The sequence below is a fragment of the Athene cunicularia genome (assembly GCF_003259725.1).
Source record: "Athene cunicularia isolate RWA chromosome 3 unlocalized genomic scaffold, athCun1 chr3_part1, whole genome shotgun sequence".
In the NCBI taxonomy this organism is placed as follows: domain Eukaryota; kingdom Metazoa; phylum Chordata; class Aves; order Strigiformes; family Strigidae; genus Athene; species Athene cunicularia.
The window spans coordinates 89,656,819-89,678,427 of record NW_020799097.1 but is presented as its reverse complement, the minus strand read 5'-3'; the positions used below and the strand labels follow the sequence as shown (position 1 = coordinate 89,678,427).

At 36.0% G+C, this 21,609-nt stretch overlaps 1 protein-coding gene across 1 annotated transcript in view; it reads right to left on the bottom strand.

Annotated features, from left to right (window-relative positions):
* Positions 1–21,609, bottom strand: part of BIRC6 (baculoviral IAP repeat containing 6) — a 172,866-nt gene that overhangs the window by 118,375 nt on the left and 32,882 nt on the right. Inside the window, exons 13-31 of the mRNA XM_026844602.1 lie at positions 20,282–20,442; positions 17,524–17,655; positions 16,158–16,289; positions 15,726–15,904; positions 15,038–15,168; positions 13,968–14,129; positions 13,723–13,854; positions 13,364–13,461; positions 12,000–12,147; positions 7,582–7,715; positions 6,344–6,478; positions 5,613–5,800; positions 4,662–4,976; positions 4,148–4,247; positions 3,471–3,685; positions 3,074–3,282; positions 2,416–2,762; positions 1,239–1,458; positions 170–303 (exon numbers count right to left, since the gene is read on the bottom strand). Coding sequence (XP_026700403.1) covers positions 170–303; positions 1,239–1,458; positions 2,416–2,762; positions 3,074–3,282; positions 3,471–3,685; positions 4,148–4,247; positions 4,662–4,976; positions 5,613–5,800; positions 6,344–6,478; positions 7,582–7,715; positions 12,000–12,147; positions 13,364–13,461; positions 13,723–13,854; positions 13,968–14,129; positions 15,038–15,168; positions 15,726–15,904; positions 16,158–16,289; positions 17,524–17,655; positions 20,282–20,442 — 3,272 coding nt within the window. The remainder of the gene's footprint in view (positions 1–169; positions 304–1,238; positions 1,459–2,415; positions 2,763–3,073; positions 3,283–3,470; positions 3,686–4,147; positions 4,248–4,661; positions 4,977–5,612; positions 5,801–6,343; positions 6,479–7,581; positions 7,716–11,999; positions 12,148–13,363; positions 13,462–13,722; positions 13,855–13,967; positions 14,130–15,037; positions 15,169–15,725; positions 15,905–16,157; positions 16,290–17,523; positions 17,656–20,281; positions 20,443–21,609) is intronic.

Here is a 21,609-nt window from a genome sequence, read left to right as displayed (position 1 = left end):
GGGGGGGGGGGGAAACCACTTTTAGCACCTAAAGAAGTTTCAGCACATTTTAAGACAACTGTTTTGGAAATATAGTAAACAAGCAAAATACACCAAAAATTGTGAGCTAGTCTCTGTTTTCTATCTTATAATGTATATGAAAATATAGTTTCCCAAATTAGAGGGCTACCTTCAGTTCTTCTGTGCACAGGTAAATGAGGTTGCAGTGGTGACAGCAGGTTATCCAGGAGATTAAGTAAACTTTCTAAAACACCACTGTTGCTAAGCGATCTTTGGCCAATGCAAGAAAGCAACATGAAGACCCTAAAAATAAAATATACATATTTAAGATTTTATTTCTTTTTCAGATCCCATAATATTCTGAAACACCCCTTACAGAACAATACTCCCCAAGGCTTTCATCTGAGACACAAGCAGATTGCTATAAAAAGGGGTACTGTGGCTCAGCAAATGAACTGGATTTCACATTCTATTGTAAGAATAGTGCAGTATTTTAGGGTGAACATCTTCTTTCACCCTGAAGAGGTCAGCAGAGCATTCAACTTCATACATCTGAAACAAGATCTCATTCAGTTTATTTCCTATTACATATGATATACTGAGTAACAGGGATAGAGAATTAAATCCATGTATTCTTATATCCTTGAATTAATTCCTATGAGAAAATATAAAAATATAAATGTTGCTGTCCAAAGAAGGCAGCTAGACACAGAACAGCAAATATGTTTGATTAAAATAAAATGCTAATATTTAGAATATCAAAGACCTTAATCAATAATCTGAAATAATCAACACACCTAACATTCAGTGCTCAGCTCTACATCTGTTTGCTTGTATCTCAGAGAAATATTTTGTATTAAATGCTAATAGTGCGTTTTCCAGTCTCAATCCTACTTCCAAATGCATTAGAAGAGCAGCTCTATGCTGAGGGTGCATTTAAACCTGATAAAGGAGAGGGCAATTTTTGACACTGGGGAGCAATCCTGCTAGGTATGCGGAGATCTCAAAGTAAGGAAAAATATCAACTTCTTGTGGTACGAGCACCAAATAGGTACAATAAATAACTGCAATCAGACATTTATCATTTGCAGTGCTTTTTGGGGACTATTTCTTACATCAATGGAATAGATGGATAAGTATCCCTCAGCCACAGTTTGTCAATTCCAATATTAAGTTATGAACAATAGAATGATTTAAGTGATTCACAGGTAATGTATCAATATAGACTTATACCTTACCTGTCTTGTGGGAATATGAGAAGTTGCTCTGAATTGTATAATTCCTGCAGAACATTTGAGAGAAACTGACCCCACCATCTTTCTCCTCCACAGAGCTGAACCAGCAGAAGGCCAGTATGCAATCGTATCTTTGGGGTTCCACTGATACACAGGTGTTTAAATAATTCTTCACAAGCTTGAGCATGAAAAGTACTTTGCAGAACCACAGGAACAGAGTGCCCTTTTAAGAAAAGGGAACAAGCAACTATGTTTAAGGAGACAATGGCTTGAAAACATAGGAGAAAAAGGTTTGCAGGAAGTTTTTAAAACTATTATGATTAGACAAATTGACACAGGGGAGAAGGAGGTGGGAACACATGGGGACACAGTAATTCGCAGGTGACCCCTAACAACCAGGCCATTGGGTCAAAACCAAATCCATTCCATGTCCATGCAAATACCCCCATGGAATCTACACAAGGCAAAAACCAAACCACCATTAGAACAAACTGGCACAGAAAATGACAAAACAGACACACCTATCAATAGAACAATGTTCTGTTTTTTTTCTTTTTTTTCCTTTTGAAAAAAACACCACTGCTACTTGGTTTTTCAATTTTGATTCCCCAAGAAATTTCAGCAGCAAATTTAGGAAATAAAAATCCTCACTGGACACTGAAAATCATGAACTGAGTAGAGATATGGATTTTATTACTTCCCCCTGCTCCTCCCCGTCCCCCGCCAGCAATTTCTGCTTCCCCTCTCCGCTTCAAACTGCCTAATCCATCCCTAGTGTTGTACAGAGTTCCATGTTCACAGATCCTTCCACAAGCTCATTCTACCTATGACAGCAATATAAGTATTCCGCCTGGGCAGTCTTTTGTTACTTCAGCAAACAGCTGAATCGGCCCACAGAAGGATCAGATGACTATCTGAACAAAGGAACATGCAGCCAGGACTATGGAAAAGGACCTTGACTCCCTCTCCTATCCTTTTTGGGAGCAGCAAGTGGTTAGGTCAGCTTGGTGCCACTAATGAAACTTTACACTGTATGTTACTAGTTACTGAAATCATAGTAAAACATATCTGAACATAGTTTAAAAGATTTATAGTGGGAAAGTACAGACCAAGAAATAGAAACACTTGCAAATTGTTTCTACTAACATCCAAAAATATCAAGCCCTCAAAAAATACTAACCATTGGAAGAATGAAGCAAACTAAGCAAAGTATCCAGTAAGTATCTAATGATGGTGCGTAACTGTTCTGTGGATGACATCTGAATCAACTCTTTTGGATCAGATTGTTCCTTCAGTGTTTTCCTGCTTGCACCTAAAGCTACTTTGAGCCTCTGTACAGCATGGTGAGCCAAGTTGAGTTGAAGCTGTAGCTGAATGCAGTCCTGGTAAGCAGAAAATACCCTGCTATCTTCTTCTACTGCCTTGTCTGGCTTTCGTAAAAAGTACTGGGCATTGTTAGCACTATTGAGTGGTGGCAGGTCAATACTCTGCAGAAGGATTTCTAACCGATGACAGGCCAAATTGTACCTAAAGAAAAACATTCCAACACACAATTCAGACGTTAGCAAATGGCAATACACTTGACAGTCACCCTGCCAGAAGATGACTTCTGGTCCATTCTGAATGCACTGTTAAAACAGATATCACAAAAAAACCCCCAAACCAGTGCAATCTTTGTTACTGCTATAAAAATATTCCCTGTAACAACTCTACAACAAAGGCAGACTTTTCTCTGGTCTGAAGAATATCAAGGGAAGAAAAAAAAATCTAGAACATTATGATAGCCGAGTGTTTTAAGGTCAAATAACTAGTAAGTACACATATTTTTTTCTTCTAACCTGCATTGTATGTCTTCTTGCAATGCAATCATCATTGCCAAGTGTTGGTCAATTTCTGGCTGATTGGCAGCTTCACCTTCTCCTCTGAGGGGATCATGCATTAGTTTCAGCTCATTTTCAAAGGGCAAGATATATGTATGGCCATAATAAAATCCCAATGGGATTTTTGCTCTGGCATTTGTGCTACCGTATCGACCAATAACAGTGATCTGAAAGAGAATGCAACTATACTGTAACACAACTGTATCAAAACGAAAAATAAACAACAAATCAAAAAAATCATAAAAAACCTGATGGCCAACTAAAGTTTGGTCTGAAGTGAACTTAAGAGAAAGTTCACATACTAACAAAGATCAAGAGTTTAAAAGACAAGAGTATGCAGCCTATCTCCTTTTACCTTCATAAACCTGCAAACTGGGGGTGGCAATAAGTCATGTAAAATAAGTGAATGTGTGCTAATATCAGTGGCCACTACTAGTCGCCTTCCATCTACTTCTTCTCCTAAAGTCCAGATATCAATCGACAAAGAAGCCAAATCTCCACAAGTGGGAATCAATACATCCGTCAGCAATATCGGTCTTCCAAAATCTAAGGTCACGAATCTTCTTGCTCCTAGGGGAAAAAACACAGGATTGCCTAAAATACCAGTGCATGTTAACCTGCAAAGAGATGTTACTTCTCAAAAAATAAAGACATTGTTTATTTATTGTTCAAAAGATGTATATTTGAGGTTAAAAATAGCTGCACAGTCTCAGAATCTCTCACTACAACTTCACACTTTGAAAAGAAAATTCTGGTTTCAACTTAAACTGTTATGCTTTTTATGAATTATTTCAGAACAGGTGCTCTGTCCAAAGACTCAACATATTTCCTCAGCCCCCAGGATTTTTCACCTTGACAAGCATCACTGAATGCTGGGCCTTAAACTTCCAGATACAACAGAAATGCAAACTGAAAAATATCTGTTCTTTGGAACGCCAAGTGAGACTGCAGCTAAGCAACTGTCTTACAACCCTGCAAAAGACTTCTTATCAGAAAATGTGTCAACATTATTATTGGGAACTCTGGTTTTACCTGAATGCATTCGCTCTATAATAATTGACTGATGAGGTGGAGGCTGAAGAAAATGTGAAGCGTGAGATATTGCAAGAGCAAGACCAGATCCAAGTGGATTCTGAGGAGTGGGAAAACATCAGTAAAATTAAGTCATTAAAATCTACGCATTTATTATAAGCTGTTCTTTACAAAAGACTGTGATAAAACCTCGTGATTTAAAGATGTACAATTTTGATGACACCTCACAACAAGTTAGATTTGAGCATGAGCCATCAAAATATATTAACTACTAAATTCAAAGGTTTAATAACTCCTTATACAGTTAAGCTAGCTCCAATTAAAAGAAATCATTTGAGGTACGATAACAACTCTGTCTTGTGTTAAGTCTTCCTTTTCATGGTCTAAATTTAGTGATACAGTTTTCACAGCTCATCCAAATAAACAGGTATTTGCTAGCACTCAAGTACAAATTAGATGCTGATGAGGCTTACAGCATCTTGTTTCTACAAGAAAAGCAAACAAAAATAATTACCGTTCTAGACTTGCTTGTATTTTTGTTATGTGCTGCAAGGTTAACTGTTGGGGGATCAATGACTGAACCAGGGAAAAGCTGAGCAAGCTCTGCATTAATAACAGCAGATACTGCCTCATTAGGTGGAGTCAAAGGCGGAGTCATGAATAGAGGAGTTGTTTTTGGTGTGGGTGGAATGACATCTGAAGGATGGATGAAGAACCCTGGGGCTGCTACTGGATTAGAAGGCACAGAGTTGTGAACAGGACCAACTGCTGCTGCTGCTGCTGCTGCTGCTGCTGTTGTCTGATGCAGTTTTGCTTCCAGCTTAGCTTTCTGTGGGGAAAATGAAAGCAGTGTATGTAGCACATAAAACTGCTTGTGAACACAGCAGTAGTATTGAACTAGAAGTTCAACCTTCATTATAAAACTAGATTTAGTAAGTCCAAGCTACCTACAACGTAGGCATATTAGATGTCCAACAACATGAAAAATGAAACTATTCGATTTGACCTCACTTGCTGATGAGAAAAAGTAATTAATTGGAGTAATCAAAAAATTATAAAACCCCTACTACTAAACAACAAAGTAGAGTCAATACAGTCAAGCTTTATACTGACAATGACTTTATGACTGGTACTTCCCTGTGTTGCCAATTGCGCTTTTCATTTCAGCAGGCTTTTTCAATTTCACACTGGTAAGTATTAAGACTTAGTTTTGATTACAGACTCCCAACCCATCCTCAAAATACACAAAAAACAAGTCTGAAAGACCAAAGCAGCATGGGAGACACTCTCAGTACATTGCTTAATATGAGTGATCCTCAGTGCAGAGCTGTTTCTTCCTCAAATACACTATGGAGAAAAAAGGGAAAAGAAAAAAAAAAAAAAAAAAGGCAACTAGCTCTGCAACTACTTTCTCAGCTTTTGAAGTTTAGAGACAGCATTAAAAAATAGCCAAATAGCCTCCAACCTGTTGCTGAAGCTTCAAAAGCTGCTGCTGTTTCTCTTGCAGCACCTGGAGCTGTTGCTCGGCTGAGGCCATTGCATGAGAGAGAGACTGCAAAGCTACCTGGGCTGCTGAACTCAGTGCTGTCGAGGCTTCCCCAACCGTTCCAGAAGAGAGGCCACCAACTGCTGGGGTAACCCCAAAGGTACTCACTGGCATGAAACAAACAAACAAACAACCAAACCAAACAAAAATATGTATGTAGAAAAGAAGTTATAAACCACGCTTCTAATTTCATTCCTTACTAATGTTAAGAGCAATGTAAAAACAAATTTCCTTTTACCCAGTTCTTCCTACAAAGTAATATCACCTCCAATTACAAAGTATATTGTTTATAGACTATGCACACTCATCATACATGCAACATTTTTATTACAGGAGAGCCACCTAATGTCCTGGAATTCTTTCGCCACTTAAGGCTGCGAAGTAAAGATACAAGCTTGTATGTTATACTCTCCAACAGAAACAAGGATTCAAATTAGTAAATTTGGAACCCAGTTTGTTTGCTAAGCTCTAAGGAGTTTAACTTTGCATATAGTAACTATTTAAAAAAAACCCAACATGTTTCAATGCTTACAAAAATACAGGTGATCTGTTTGTCAAACAGTGCTTATTATGTCCAATTAAAAATATCATTTTGTGGAGCTATGCTAAATAGAAAAGAAATGAAAAATTGTATATACCAGTGAACGTACTTGCATCGTCCCTTTCTATTCTAGTTCCATCACTTGTTGAAACACAGGTAAAGTGCAGAGGTTCAACTTCCAGAAGTCCAGTCAGGGAAGTAAAACTACCTTCAGCAGCTGCACAGTTACTTATTTTCCCGTTTCCTGAAAGAGAAATAAATATCTGCACAATCAGCTAGTGTTTTCTTGATGTTAACATTTCAAGTCAAGAAGAGTCAAAAGGGACAACTAAATATAATCCACATAGTTTATTACTTCATCTTAACACTATCACATTCACAATATAAATGAAAGTGTATTTTAAAATGGATAACGCTGCTAAATCTGAACAGAGTATTTTAATAAGTCAAACTATCATGTGTGACAGCAGAAGCATAGTGTAGCCTTCTTAAATCCAGAAATAATTTATATGTGGATGATCCAGTCTTTCTACACTGTGAGAGAATTAGCCTGCAAAAATACTTTGGTGTTACTGGAAATGAATATAAAGTAACAGATGGACTAAGATCATACACCAAGTTAGTATAGAAACTAGTCTATTATTCAGTATACTAACAAATTCACAGTGCTGTATGGAGGGAGGGATAGGAAAGAGATGGACAAGAGCATACAAAAAAAAGAAAAGGAGTCAGTATGACTGATGAATATGCTTGCTATGAAAAGAATTTCCTGACAGGTAAAAGTTGTCTCATTCTTAGGACATACCATGACCTAAAGAATCACTTATAAACTAACCTGAGATGATAGAGACAAATATGCTTTTAAGATATTTTAATGCCTCTGAAACAGAACCCTCACTAAATCTGTAATATTTAAGCAGAAGAGTACCATATGGTAGCTTTCCAACTTCAGTAAAATCCATTTAGATTTCTCTGCATATGAGATGGTTGCTAGTCTAAATGGGTAGTAACATATCTCAAGGAAGCTGCTCAAAAGAAGTGACAGATGCTTGCTTCCTAGATGACTCTGACCTAGGAATGATAGCAGCCTTTCTGTTTAATCTCTAGCCTTTTCTTAGATCTTCTACAGGATAAGAAAAGAACAGATTCCAGAAAGCAGCTTTTTTCCTGCCCTAAGGGCTACAGGAAATGTAAGAGATCTCACAAAGCAAGAGAGTATCTTGATATTCGTTATGTACAGCTATAAAACTGATGGAAAGCATAAAAACAGATCTTCACTAAAAGAAAAGGGTATAAGAGAGAAAATTACCAATTCTCCCACAATAAATTACTATTAAACTTACATACCTGATAGAACATCAGACAAATCAATTTCATCTGACTGTACTCCAATGCTGCTGTTATACACATTTTTACAAGAAGAGCCACTTATTTCCAAATCAAACAGAACTGGATCAAAAGGTGAACTATATAATCCATATCTGCAAATAGAATAAGATAAACAGCACAGCACTGTTCAAACAATAAGAACTTGTATAAAATTATTTACAGAAAAAGGCCAAGTATTTAATAATCAGGATTTATTATATTCCAAACTATTCTTTTCATTCAATTGACAGACCTCAGAAGTTACCCTTTACTTATATTTCATTAAAGTAATTTATTAGGTGACCTTTTCAAACAGCTTATGATGCTAAATAAGTAACTCTTTGCTACTAAACAGTTTGGAAGATGTAATACTGTCCTGAAAACATGACACAATCACACTCAGACATGGAAACTAGAACTACAAGTCTTAGACAATTAGCCGCAGCAATATGCATGCCTGCACATGGTAAATCAGACATTTATCTGAAGTCATTAAAACACAGTGCTGTTTTCCAAAACAGAAGAAATTCCACCTCAGCTTCTTCTTCCAGCTGAAGTAAGAAGAAAAAAAAGAAATGCTACTAGACAAAAACCAACATTTCCAAGTAATTTAAATATCTCAACGTAAGAAAATCTCATTACACCTACTCTGGCAGTACAGCAGTGGAAAAAAAAATATACAATTACTCAGGTCCCAAATCAATCAGGGTTTTATAAGCCAAGAAAAAGGAAAATCCAAAGTAACACTACCACCAGTGGGGTTTTTTTGGTGTACCGATACCTATTACCAGCAACAGACAAGGAGTTAAAAATGGAAACCAGGCCAAATTATTAAGCAGGAATAGAAAGAATGTATCCGTGTAGGTACAAAAGTAAGAAACACGTGATACTTCACACTTTGACTGGCAAGAGCCAAAACAAATATCAAATATTTCCATGAACACACCAGCAGTGACAGGAAGTTGCACCGAAACTCTTCCTCCAAGCAGCTTCTCTGTTCCTTAGCAGGTGAGAAAAGCCCCCAATAGGTAATGCTGAGAAGGCTGGAGTGTTTAAATGTCTTTTTTGATCAGTCACAAAAGGATAAACATTTACATGAATACTACAAGAGCCACAAGGTAGAACAGGTTCCAGGCTTCTCTGAATGTTAAAGTGCTTCCACATTGGCTGGGCTCAATGCTTTTTGTCACACAATACCAAGACTAACCAGTCAGAAGATGACTTTATAGGAAAGGACAATAATTGCTATTGATAAAAAAAAAAAAAAAAAAAAAAAAAAAAAGAATTACAGATCAACCCATTTAACATACATCCCCCAACCAAGTTACTTACAAGCACCTACCTGGCAGCAAATTTAAGATGACAACTTTATACTAAGAACACGTATTAGATAAATCAAGGTTGCTCTCTATAAGCCTGTACTACATACAAACAGTGCATACTGCACATCTAGCAAGACTGACATGTTTGCTGTGTGGCCTTTTTTTTCATAAGCAAAGCAAGACAACATGCTACTGTAAAGTGGTTACTAGAACACACAAAAACACTCAGACAAAATTCAGCAGGGTACCTTTCACAGTCTGTTTTAGACCTCAGATTTACAAATCAATAAATTAGGTCAGCTCAACATAAATCATGCAAGTAATCAGTGTTAAAGTGAAGACTTTATTAAGTAAACATGTGATAAAACCTAAAAAGGGGTTATAAGAGCTTTGTAGAATAGGATCAGAATTTGAATGTATTGCAGATACTTAAAAATATTCTGTCCATCCCAGATTTATTTCAATAAGCATAATGCCTTTTACACTGATCCTTCAGCAGGAACAATCAGGCTCACAGTTTAAACCTGCATTAGCAACACTTTTCAGAAAGGGATATGGAAGTTACATCAACAAAAAGCAAAGAATGAATCAACAATGTCACATAGAAAACCCATCATGCTATTCATCTATCCAATAATGAATATAAACTATGTGAAATATCTCTTCTGCTTCAGTCAGAAATCTCAACTGGAATAATATTTACAATTTTGTATACCACAATTCAAGGAAGATAAGGACCAAAGAAAACAGCTCAAGGAAATGCTTTAAGAATTACTACAGATCTGGAGAATACAATCAAGATTAATAAATCCTCTAGACATTCAGGATTTGTTAAGAATGAAATAATCTGCTCTTTATCACAAAGGTGGATGGGTCACAATCTTTAAAAGGCTTTAGTTGCAGCAGTAGAGATTTCAGATTAGATGTGGGCAGAAGATGACAGTTCAAGTGCTAATGATAAGAATAATTAAGCTATGCAATAACTTGCAACACTTAGAATAATTAAATTCCACCACTACTTTAATCAGGTGCTTTCAAGAACAGGCTAAAGAAATTTGTCAGATTTCCTAGAGACAAACTAACCTGCTTTGTTGTAGGACAGCCTAAAATACTCTGAAATTCCTTTCTTGTTCACTGAACTGCAAGTCATGTAACATACCCACCTAGCCTCATCCTTGCAAGTTTTACTTGCTTTATTGCAGCACATGATAGTAAAATGAACACTACTCTGTGTGAAGACAACATGAATGTGCAGATCCTTTAAGCAGACATCTGCTTTTATTTGATTACCAAATGTTAGGCTATTGTACCCGGGAACAATGACAAAGAAGAAAAAAAAAACAGTACTAGAAACTCTGCAACACAAATGCACACCAATATGATAAAAATACAACTCAAGGAGAGGGAAGGGAAACCGAGTAAAGCAATGGCTGCCTACTAATGTATCTTTTAAAATGAAAAAAATTAATGTTAATCTTCTACAGTTTAAAAAAAAAAAAAAATAAAACAAGAAATGACAGTACTCTTTTGATCGGTAGACATATAAAGAGAAGACCAGTAAATTTTGTCTGAATTGGTGAACTAAGTTAAGAAATAGTCAGCCCTTGCTACAACAAGCTACAGTTATCAGATGTGGGATTAGACACGTGTCTGCTGCTATTCTTATCCTAATTACGGGGATACTGAGTTAAGAGAAAGCAAATTTAGTTCCAAGAAAAATATCAGTAAAACACCATCTAGAAACATTCAGAAAATCTAACTTTGAAGGGTTCCAAGAACAGGGCTCACTTCAAAAAGCTTCCCTTGAGATTAAAGTCACCTGTGCTGGCCACTAAGTGATCTGAAATGGCACATGTGCCAGACTCAGAAGTGGGCAACTGGAAAGGAAAGAAACTTTTATTTCAGATACGCTATTTAAAGGAGGTACTTGGAAACAATTTGTATGAAGAAACAAGTCAATTTCTATAGAAAGGCGCCATTCTCACGTCAAGTGGAATTTTCATGTTTTTCTCCTCCATTTGGTTTCTAAATAAAATTCAGCAAGAAAACACAAAACCTTTTATTTTCCAGTTCATTTTGTGTATTTTTCAAAATTCTCCATTATCCAGTCACCATTTTTTTGCTGAGATAAGTCTTCTAGTCAACTGCAAGGATTACAGATGGTGAAATAACAACACAGAAGATGAATGTAGTAGACAGCATGGTAAGGATCCACGTATAACACCTGAGAATAAGTTTTTATCAAGTACTTTGGGATTATAGCCCTTTTAAAAAACAGCCAACCAAAAAAAAACCCTCCATCTCCCCCTCCCAACTTAGCTTACTAAATTTTCCATTTGATCCAAAGATTCTGAACTAACCTCTACCAAACCTCTTCTGCCTTGATCTTGCTTGATTTGGAGGAAAACTCTTGTCTACAAATCACAGCTGAAAGAGCTGTTTAACAGTAGCATGTTCCCATCATCATAATATGGCTTTGGAAACTGCTACGAAACTGAAGCACTAGAGATTTTCTTTAGATATCATGTAAATCCAAAGTTAAATAGCCAATCAGTTCAATATTTAGAAGATGCAACATCAGAGTCTGAAATTACATTGATATATAAATTATAAGAAGAACCTGCATTCCCAGTAGATTACTCCAGGTCTCTACACTTAGAATCTGGCCTTCAGTAGCAATATGTTAAATGTATGGTCAGCTTACAGAGAGACTACAATTTTGTGTATCAATATGCAGAACCTGAACTATTCTGTATATCTGATTCACTCTCATACTCAAAATAAGACTTACACTAAAAATCATAAATACTACTGAAGGACTGCACAGACTTCAAACATTACATACACATTCACTGATTTAAAGTGCACTGTAAACTGCAAAATAGCTATTAAATTAATCTTTAACTTTGTACGTCAAAAGTATTTTCCAGAACTGTATCAAATTAAGACTTGCTCAAACAAATGGCAAAATGCATTTTTTTAAACAGCTAACCTTTTTCAGAACACCAGAGGATGGCATTAGATAGTCTGTATGCCTGTTTTTACTAAGTTTACAACAACCACATTTCTAAGTACCTTGTTTGAAGTAATGCCTCCATAGGTGTTAGGCGATCCTGCAGCTGTCGGGACACAGCAGTTAGCAATGATGCACAAGCTGTACTACATCCTGCCAAATCTTCATCCTTTACATAATTCAGCAATACGAAATACCAATATACAGATCCTGAATTAAAAAAATAATTAATTTCAGGTGAAACATGATGTGAATTTTCCACTCAGAAAGCATAATTTGAAGCACAATCAATAGAAGTGATAAATAAAGTATCTAATGGTTACTGAGTACAGACTAGAAAGTGTTCTTCCCCTTCCCTTTTTTTGAGAGCCTTCAGTTTTGAATCATTCTGTAATCATTCGTGTCCACAAGTACTTCGAATTCTATCAACTAATTCATAACTGAAGAAAAAAAAAAAGCTCCCAAGAGACAGATTTTCACATACTTCTTTCATTGCTTCTGCCCACTGCTTCTACTAAGCACAACAATCAAAATGCTCTTGATATGCTAAGGTGCTAGGAGATGGTTCCAATCCCTTCAGAGTCAAGGCTTACTCTAGATTCAGCTCTTTATTCTCTAGTTTTGGCTGCTGTCTCCTTAATTTGCTAGAGGTACTGTTTCCTTACATTTCTGCAAGCACAGTGCAGTGGTTCTATACAAAAACACAAACCTCAGCTTCCTCCTCCTTCCCCGGCTATGCATTCCGTACCCTCAACAGCAGCGTGTTAAATGTTTCCACCTGGGTGCTAGCACAAGGATTTTGGACTGCAAATTAATTTACCTGAAAGACCCCTTGGTCATGTCAAGCTAAAAGCAATTCAAGAATGCCATACTGTGAAAAACACAAAGGAGGTCTTGCAACCCCAAATATAAGTGCTAAAGTCATCTTCCCATTCTATCTGGCACTCAAAAGGCTTCAACAAGGGCTAAGATATCATTATTCTGCAATGCAGATGAGGAATGAATTTAATTTAGTTTAAAATTTCCTTTTGATGCAGAAGTAACAGAAGTGGATTGCTAGTTGGACATCATTTGGTTATTCAGGCTCGCTGGAACACATCTCCTAACTTTCAGAAGTAACAGATAATCCTGACTCTTATGTCAACAGAATCTGTGATTGCTGAAAACCTTTGAGAATTATTGCAAAGCTTACTCAAGCTCTCCTAAAAACATCAGTGCCTTAGCACTCTGTTTTAAGAAAGCTCATTTGCTTAAAATTCCATCATCTACAAATACATGCTTCATACTTAGATACCACCTGACCAGACCACTCCAAGAAGCAGTTTGTACTAACTGAACAATTACCTAACTCTTGCTAGAGTCCAACAAAATGTGCCAAATAACAAACATACTGTGTATTTTATGACAACAAATACTGTATACATACCACCAGTTGCAGCAGCAGGCAAAAGAGGCATATTGTCAAGTAAAGCTTTTAGAAGAACTGATCCAAACCCCTGCTGACTTGGGTCACACCTGCCATTGCTAAAAACAGACACAGACACTTAAACACTGAATGAAGTTAAGAATGAAATATGAAATCTCCACCAGAAGACAAAGCTGCAAGACTGATGTTCTGTGCAGTCCATACCCTAACACATTTTTCCTCAACATACAACCTTCCAGATCTTGTTGCTTTATAATTTCAATGTTAAATAATAACACATGCACAATTTGGACTGCATGCAGAAACCTCCAATATATATAAAATATAAATATATAAAAATGTGTATAATTAACACTGACCTGATGCATAGTGCAAGAAATCGTGCACATTTGTGAGCTATGCTCCGCCCAGCTTCAAAGAAGCAAACACGTATAATGTCAGACACACATTTACGTGTTTTAGAAAGCAAGCTGTCATTTCCTTCTTTTGAGCTGTAAAAACAAGTTGCATACTTTAGAGAATCAAATAAAAAACTTAGGGGTTTTTTTAACAGAACTGATACTAAGAAACAGCCATGATAATTTAAACACAATTTCTCTCTTACCTGCCAGGTCCATTTGAATACACTCCAGCCAGCCAACAAAGCGTGTCTAGTACAAGACTCTGAGCATGTTCTGTAGTCAGACCATCATCTGTCTTCTTGCAAAGAGTGGTGAGCAGCTTCTCGTGGAACTCTGAAAACTGTAACATGGCACACCGTTGAACTCTAGGGAGGAGGAGAAGAAAATAAAAAACCAGAATTATCCAATATGGCCATTCTCTCATTAAAGTGTTCCTCCAGCTCTCTATCCTGTCTTAAGAGCAGCAAAAAAAAAAAAAAAATACAGGGGGGAAAAAAAAGATACCTAGGTGAGAGTAGAACTAGTGCACAAGCTTATAAAATACTTTCTGTGCACACATTCCCAATCTTCCTATTTTCTGCTCACGGAACTTCCCAGGTTACTGTATATTTAGTAACCTTCAGGGATTTTTTTTCCCCCCTGTAACTTCTACACCTAAACAAACTTTCATCTTCTACAACACTCTGGCAACCATTTACACATTCCTCTTTGCAGCCTCTTTGACCTCTCTAAGGCCATTACAGACAGTGCCACCATTGTGGAGTGGCAGTTAGCAATAAAAACTAAATACCATATTATTTGTATTTAACTGTGCAGTACCAGTCCATAGAACTTTAACCATTTTTTTCAGTAACAATTTGTTAGTTAAGTTTGACTCTAAACTTTTTCACAAATAATACTCTGCTGTAAGAAACAAGACAAGTGAAAATAAAAAGGAAAGATGCTTACTTTAAAAAAAAAAAACCAAAACTGTCCAAATAGTTTATTTAATTTACCAGGAAAAGTTATTTATATTTATCCTTTTCAAGTAAATAATCAGTCCATTTTCAGGCAAATAATCAGTCAACATACAGTTTCACCCATGGTTATTCTACCACAACGTGCACATCACAGTGCCCTCCAACTCACAATTTACAGGATTTTGCACATAAAATACATTTACGAAATGACAACTTGAAACAGTGGTTTGACCTGAACTATTTTGAGAACTAAGAATTTTATGAGAAGCATAACTAAAGCTAATATTTTTTATAATTAAAAAAACCCTACTAACCTTTCTTTTGAAATTGAAGTTTTTTTAAATCTTCGAATTGTCACAGAGACTTCTTGAAGTAAGTCACAGCCTCTCAGATTATCTGACTTTCTTGAAGAATTAGTGGCTTCAATTTTGGTAGATGGCTTTTCCTGTTGGGATTTTTTTTGAAAAAAAATAAATTCATAAATCTCATTGGTTTTGAATGGCTTCATTTGTATACCTTGTTCAGTGAAATGCATACAGTTCACTAAAATCTCCCACTCAGTTTGAGCACTGTATTAAAACAGAGTATTTATATTCACTAATTGCTTTAATACAGAACAAATTTAACAATGTTCTCTAAATTATTATGTTCTAACCATTCTAATGTCCACAAGATGTACATCAGATCATCCAATCTTACAATGATCAAGAGTAAAATACACACATACATATGAAAATCTTCGTGGAGGATGTCTATCAACTACTGAAAACGCTCATGGAAACAGAAGTTTCAAACCCAAGTGCTCAGTATGGGAAAGTGCCAGAACAGGCCTTTTCAACTGAACTTGCACAGAAGAAACAACTTAGAGACAACAGTGTCAACTCTTAAAAAAGTAATTTTTAATGGATCTTCATTCTCCTAACAGATATTTCATTTTCAGATCATGTAAATCATACCAATTTTACAGCTTTAACACAGATGTCCTTCTTGGCTATTCATTACCTTGCCTGCTGCAACTTTTGCCAACAGTGAAGCAAGGGAATGGCCCTTGTTAGTCTGAGGTTTTAGAGATGGTATTCTAACAACTGGTCTAATGCCACCATTGCAGATTTCTTCTGTTCCTCTGTCATTCACTGCTTTAACATGAATTAAAAACGAGCGGTACTTGCCACCAGCCATGCCTAAAAGTGGAAAGAAGAAAGGGGGTGTGTGTGAATTTGCATAGTTTAATAGGGCAAGTTGTAAACAGATTTCACTTTCACAGATACAGTGCACAAGCAGAGCTCAACTACATTAATTACAGGTAACTCACTATTGTGAGTACTGAAAAGGTAACTCACTATTGTGTTCTACAGCAATGTGAAAATAAATACAAAACAAAGTCTGACTACAGAAGTATGACATGCATTTCAGTCACACATACTTCATGTTTACCTTTAACAAGCTTTGGACTTGTTAGTGTCAACATTCCAGCATGTCCTGATAGATCAAGTCCAGTAGCCAGCCATACTGGACCACAAAGTATATCTTCCTTGTGTTCCTCCAGAAACGGACACAATCTAAGACCTAAAAAAAACCATGAGTAACATGGACCTGAATTACTCATAATTAAGTTAGAAAACCTGATCATTTGCATGGGTTCAAAATACACCATGTCAAACTGTGATCACTAAATACATATAGATGCGATAGTGAAAAAAGTAACAATTACTTGAGGTTCACTTTTAGCCATTTTCCAGTGAAATCAATAAAGGTAAATTACAGTTTTCAAGGAATTTTCAGTTATATTATATGGATAATATGTACACTAATGGGGTCAGAGCCACAAAATACACAACTGATAAAATAATAAGCCAAAATATTTTGATCCACCACTCTCACTGGGTCTTTTCTGAAACTGGACAGAATCGTTTAAAAAAAAACACAAAACAGCAGACTGATTTGTTTCTCCTGCGGTATACTGAAATTATCATTCACTCATCTGCTGCTTCTTTCTCAGCATGAAACACCTCCTTCCAGCACTTTTTCTTTTATCACCCCTTTGATCCCTCCCCTCACCTTCTACAACACCTTTCTTGGAGTCATAGAACAGTTTGGGTTGGAAAGGGTCTTTAAAATCATGCTCTAGATAAGCCTGATCACATGAAAGAAAAGAAGGTATAAAGTAAGACTGCTGAAAGGAACAAGAAAAAGAACCATAGTTCTAGAACTAATTCACCCCAACTGCTGATTTTTAGTCTGCAGCTCTCCTCACTCAGACCCAACCTGATTGCCTTTCAGAGTCTCTCTAACAGATTTTGCGGAAGAGCACTGGTTAACAAAAAAGTTTATAAAAACAGGCACAGCAAATCCGATGTAGCTGAAAGTCAACATGACTAGTTATAAATTCTTTACTAGCAGTTTATTATTTTTCTTGATTTACAGCATCAATCTCTACAAAAGCCGGGTATGAAAAGAAAAATTCTATTAAAACTAGCTAAGGACACCAAGTAAAATACTGCTGAAACAGGATACAAGTTTAAGTTATAAAGGTGCCATATCAATCTACTTTATTTCTAGATTTGAATAAATACTAATTTGCTTTTAAGCACCAAATTTCTGCAGTAGTTTTGGACGGGTTTCTGTAGGTATCTGCGTGTCTGTGTTTTCAACTCCTACAATGACCACGCAAATTAGAGGCACAACACTGAAGAGGGCTGAGAAATTATTCTATTTTAAATGGCTGAAAAACTTTTGCAAAACTTCCAGTGTTTCATTAAAAAAAAAAAAAAAAAAAAAAAACAACATAAATAAAACTTACATTGTGGCTCTTCTACATCCATATACTGCATTTCTTCATTGAATTCAACCAGTCCTGGTTTTCCATTTCTCTCCACTTCAATATTATGAGCAGGAGATAAAGGAAATGTGATCTGTCTATCTACTGCTGCTTCTGGAAATAAAAATATTAGCAAGATTTCATAAACATTGCTTAAGGCTCACAGAAAACAGAAGCAATAGTTTTCACAGCATATTTATCAGCTTTCTGCCCAAAACATTATTTCTAATGTAAGAACCACAAATGTGCAAAGGCATGTTTTTCACATTAGGATTGCAATTGAAGTTGCAGCAAATAGTTAAACAAATATTTCTTTGAATGACCTGTAAACAGCCTGCTTTGTTTTAAGGCTTCCCAAATTATTTTCTCCTAATAATCAACTGCAGATTACTCCTAAGTAATTAGATTACAGTATTGAAAGTTTGATAATTTAACTGAAAGTAACTGGATTGCTCCTGCTGAACATCAGATGTTGTTTTGATAATACTTAAGTATAGCTCTTTTTTCAATTAATGGTTCTCATGAATCACAGATGAAGACGACATGCAAGCAAATGAACAAGAAGCATATACAGTAAAATAACTGCCAGATCAAAAACATTAGGTTCCAGACCAGAAGAATTAGGTCTCTGGCCTTCCTGTTATTACACACTACATATTTAACTGGTTCCAGGGTTCCTACACATCTTCCTTAAGTCTCATTAGCTTAAAATTTCAGTTCCTTTCTCCCCCTCATAAGGGGACAAGGGGGGGGGCAGTTGTAGAGTTAACTGAACTTCAGTCTGAAGATTTTATACATTTTCAAGAGCCACCAATTCTGCATATTACTTCTCTCTGGGATTGGAACATTTTTGTTAATATCTGGCAGTGATACAAATTTTCTACATTTGTTCTCCGTTATAATGAAATAATTAGTACCCTATTACTTCAGTCATAGTGCATAGAAAAAAGGCAAATGTCATTAAAGGTCTTTATCCAAAACCCTAGATATTGAAAAAGGGTAGGAAACAACTGCAATGTAATAACACTTAAAAGGATGATGGTTAGTTGATGCTCCCCAATCCTACTGAATCAAAGAAAAAACCTTGCCAAGGTTGCCTTGTAGGCACTCTCACATCCCCCCAGCCTTTTCCAGACTGCCTGTGTACACCCTGGCTCTCCATTCCATGCTTTCTCTATATCCATAACAGGAAAAAAAGCAAATTCCATTACATCTCATGTAGGGAAGTGAAACGTCACTTTCTGGAACAACTCTGTCACATCTTATGATTGGTATGTTGTACTGTGAAGCATTCACAGAAAACTCTGGCAATCTGTTTCACAGCCAAATCAAATGTCTCCAAAGTATTATCAATTCATGGAACTTTTTGCTTTGAAATATTTAAAACTGAAACATTAAGGAAATATATATATATCTATATATATCTATATATCTATCTATCTTTTTTTCTCTTTTGTTTCACAGGTGAAGATTTTGAGATTACTTCTGACATCCAGACGTGTCAATGGACTGAATTCTAAAATCCATGCTGAAAACAAAGCAGGTTCCATACAGTAAATCAATCTGGGTCATCTGCCCTATTTTTTGCTTTGATAGAACAAAATTCTGCTATGTGTTAAAATTAAGGTTTTACTTGAAGCATTAAACGAAGGAAGAACCAGTAAGAACACCTGTTGTCTGCTGTCCTGCAGTCACAGCTAGCACTTCTGTTAAAACTCTTAAACCACCTTGTATCCTAAAAGGATATGCTGTTCTCCAAACAATATTACTATGCTAGAATATTTTGCTCTTGGATAACCACCAGTTTATAGGATTTCTTTAAGAAGTCTCTCCAGCACACTTTTTTCTTGTTAAACACTGGGGGATGCTACAGACTGAGAAGTTGGATGAAAGCATGTCAATGAATGAATGTCAATGTATGCCTGTATTCCTTCTCAAAATTTACAGCTCTTGTTACCCTTGTTTAACTGTGCAGCTCTTACTTGGCATTTAAAAAAATTGAACAAAAAAAAGGAAGAGCTTTTATAGTCGTGCTTGCTGTTCTACCCAACGCATTTCAAATCCAGCAGCCAACTTAATAATATCTGACAGCAACACTTCCCTGAAATAACAAGTTCCTTGAAGCTTTTCAAAAACAAGTGGCCAGATAAAGATAACTAATGCCTCAATAAAAGGAAGCGCTTCATGTAATACCTTCCATCCCTAGCAGACAGGGCAGCTTAGTTAATGAGCCAGATGATGAGAGAATTCCCAAGGAAGCCAGGTTTTATCTACTGCCATCAAAAAAAGCCTTGCTCTTTTATGCATCCAAGAAATACTGGCAAACAATTTCTTTCTGTGACTTGGAATAATTATGTATTTTTAAAATATATCAAGAACATTAAGAGCACCATTTGTTTCATCAGTCAATCCCTAGGATGATTTACACTTGACAACATTTTTTTTAATCACTGTAGGATTCAAGCAGTACAGAATATTAATTCAGTTCAACCTTTTTGAGCTGTACACTTTTATTTGTATAGAATTCAGGATTTTGAAACTGTTCACCCAGTTTACTTCCCCAATTTACATTCAAACATGGTAAGTGAAAACAGACTATGATGCTGAGAAATTGAATAAAATAGAAATAAGTAAACTGAAATATTTACACAATTTTAAGCAATTCTTCTAATATGTATCACAGAGAATAATGAGTTCGAGAAAAGAAATAATCTGAAAGGTATGTTAAGTTCTTTCTTACCATTGACTTTCCCTAAGCCTGGAGCTTTATTTTTCAGTAAAGTTACTTGAATCTGGGGAATGTTTGTGATGTTTGAATTCAAAACAAATTTGAAGTCCACATGTCCAACCATACAGGCTTTTGGTAGAACCAGTTCAAAGACATGCTCATCCCAGCTGTTGCTGTCAGGAAAAAAGACAACAATGACCCAGTGTTAAGAGAAAAATCAGATCAAGCAGACAGCATTACCAAGTGCATTCTCCATCCATGCACACTTTCTTTAACAAGAATAAAACTTTTTTTGCGTTAGTTGACATTCACGTGAATTTCTGAAGTGAAAGTCTTTCAAGCTGCAGTTAAGCACATTAATTTTGTGAAAAACATGTTAAAAGTCAATTGATAAGAGAGCGCAAATCAATGTTCAGATAAAGGTAGCAGTGAAAACATTCCCTATTACCTTCATTACAGTACTGTTTTCTTATTACTATAAATACCAGTTACTCATTTCTAGAAAAAAAAAAAACAAGAACAAGGGGAAAAAATAAACCCCACACTAAAAAAGGATCTACCAATCAGTGAAGCGTATGAACTACCTTGCAATCTCAATTTGGGTTTTCTCCACTGGTAAGTGTTATACAATGTGACTTTCCAATGTCACAAGAGCCACATCCAGGAGACTCAAAATACTACTTTCAAATTATTTTTTTAAATACATTTGATAATTTATACACGATGAGAAGTGAGTCTTACCAGGTGCACGCTCAGAAGCCTGCGCTGTGCAAAATGGGTGCTGCTTTCTTTTAATGAGTCATATTTTCCTTTTGAAGCCAACTTTGGTTTACACTGAAAGTGTAAACTTGAGATAATAAGTACCCCTCAGTGATCAGTTCCATAGTTTGATACACTAAGGTATGCAATAAATAGTTCAAACTGAAGAGCAATTCAAATAAAACTATTCATGCATTGTCAAATATGTATACATTTTAAGAACAACTGCACCTCCTAATCTTCTCAATTTATCAGTAAGTAATTTTTTTAAAATGCAGCAGCTCTGATAGCCTGTGTTTATTTAATTGTATAACTAAGAACACTAAGAAACTGAGTATGCTGCTATAAATATTGGTTAGATTTTTTCCTAACAACTAAATTACAAAAAGGTATTTTAAAATTAAATAATATGCTGCACAACGAGTATTATGCAGAAAACCATTTTAAAATAGATTAAGGATTGGTACAAATCTACTTAATCCTTTGCATTTTTTACAGTAGTATCTCTGAAGGCCATACCACCCCCAAGCAAGTATATTAATACACTTACGACAGATTCCAGGTATTCATAATGAAAACAA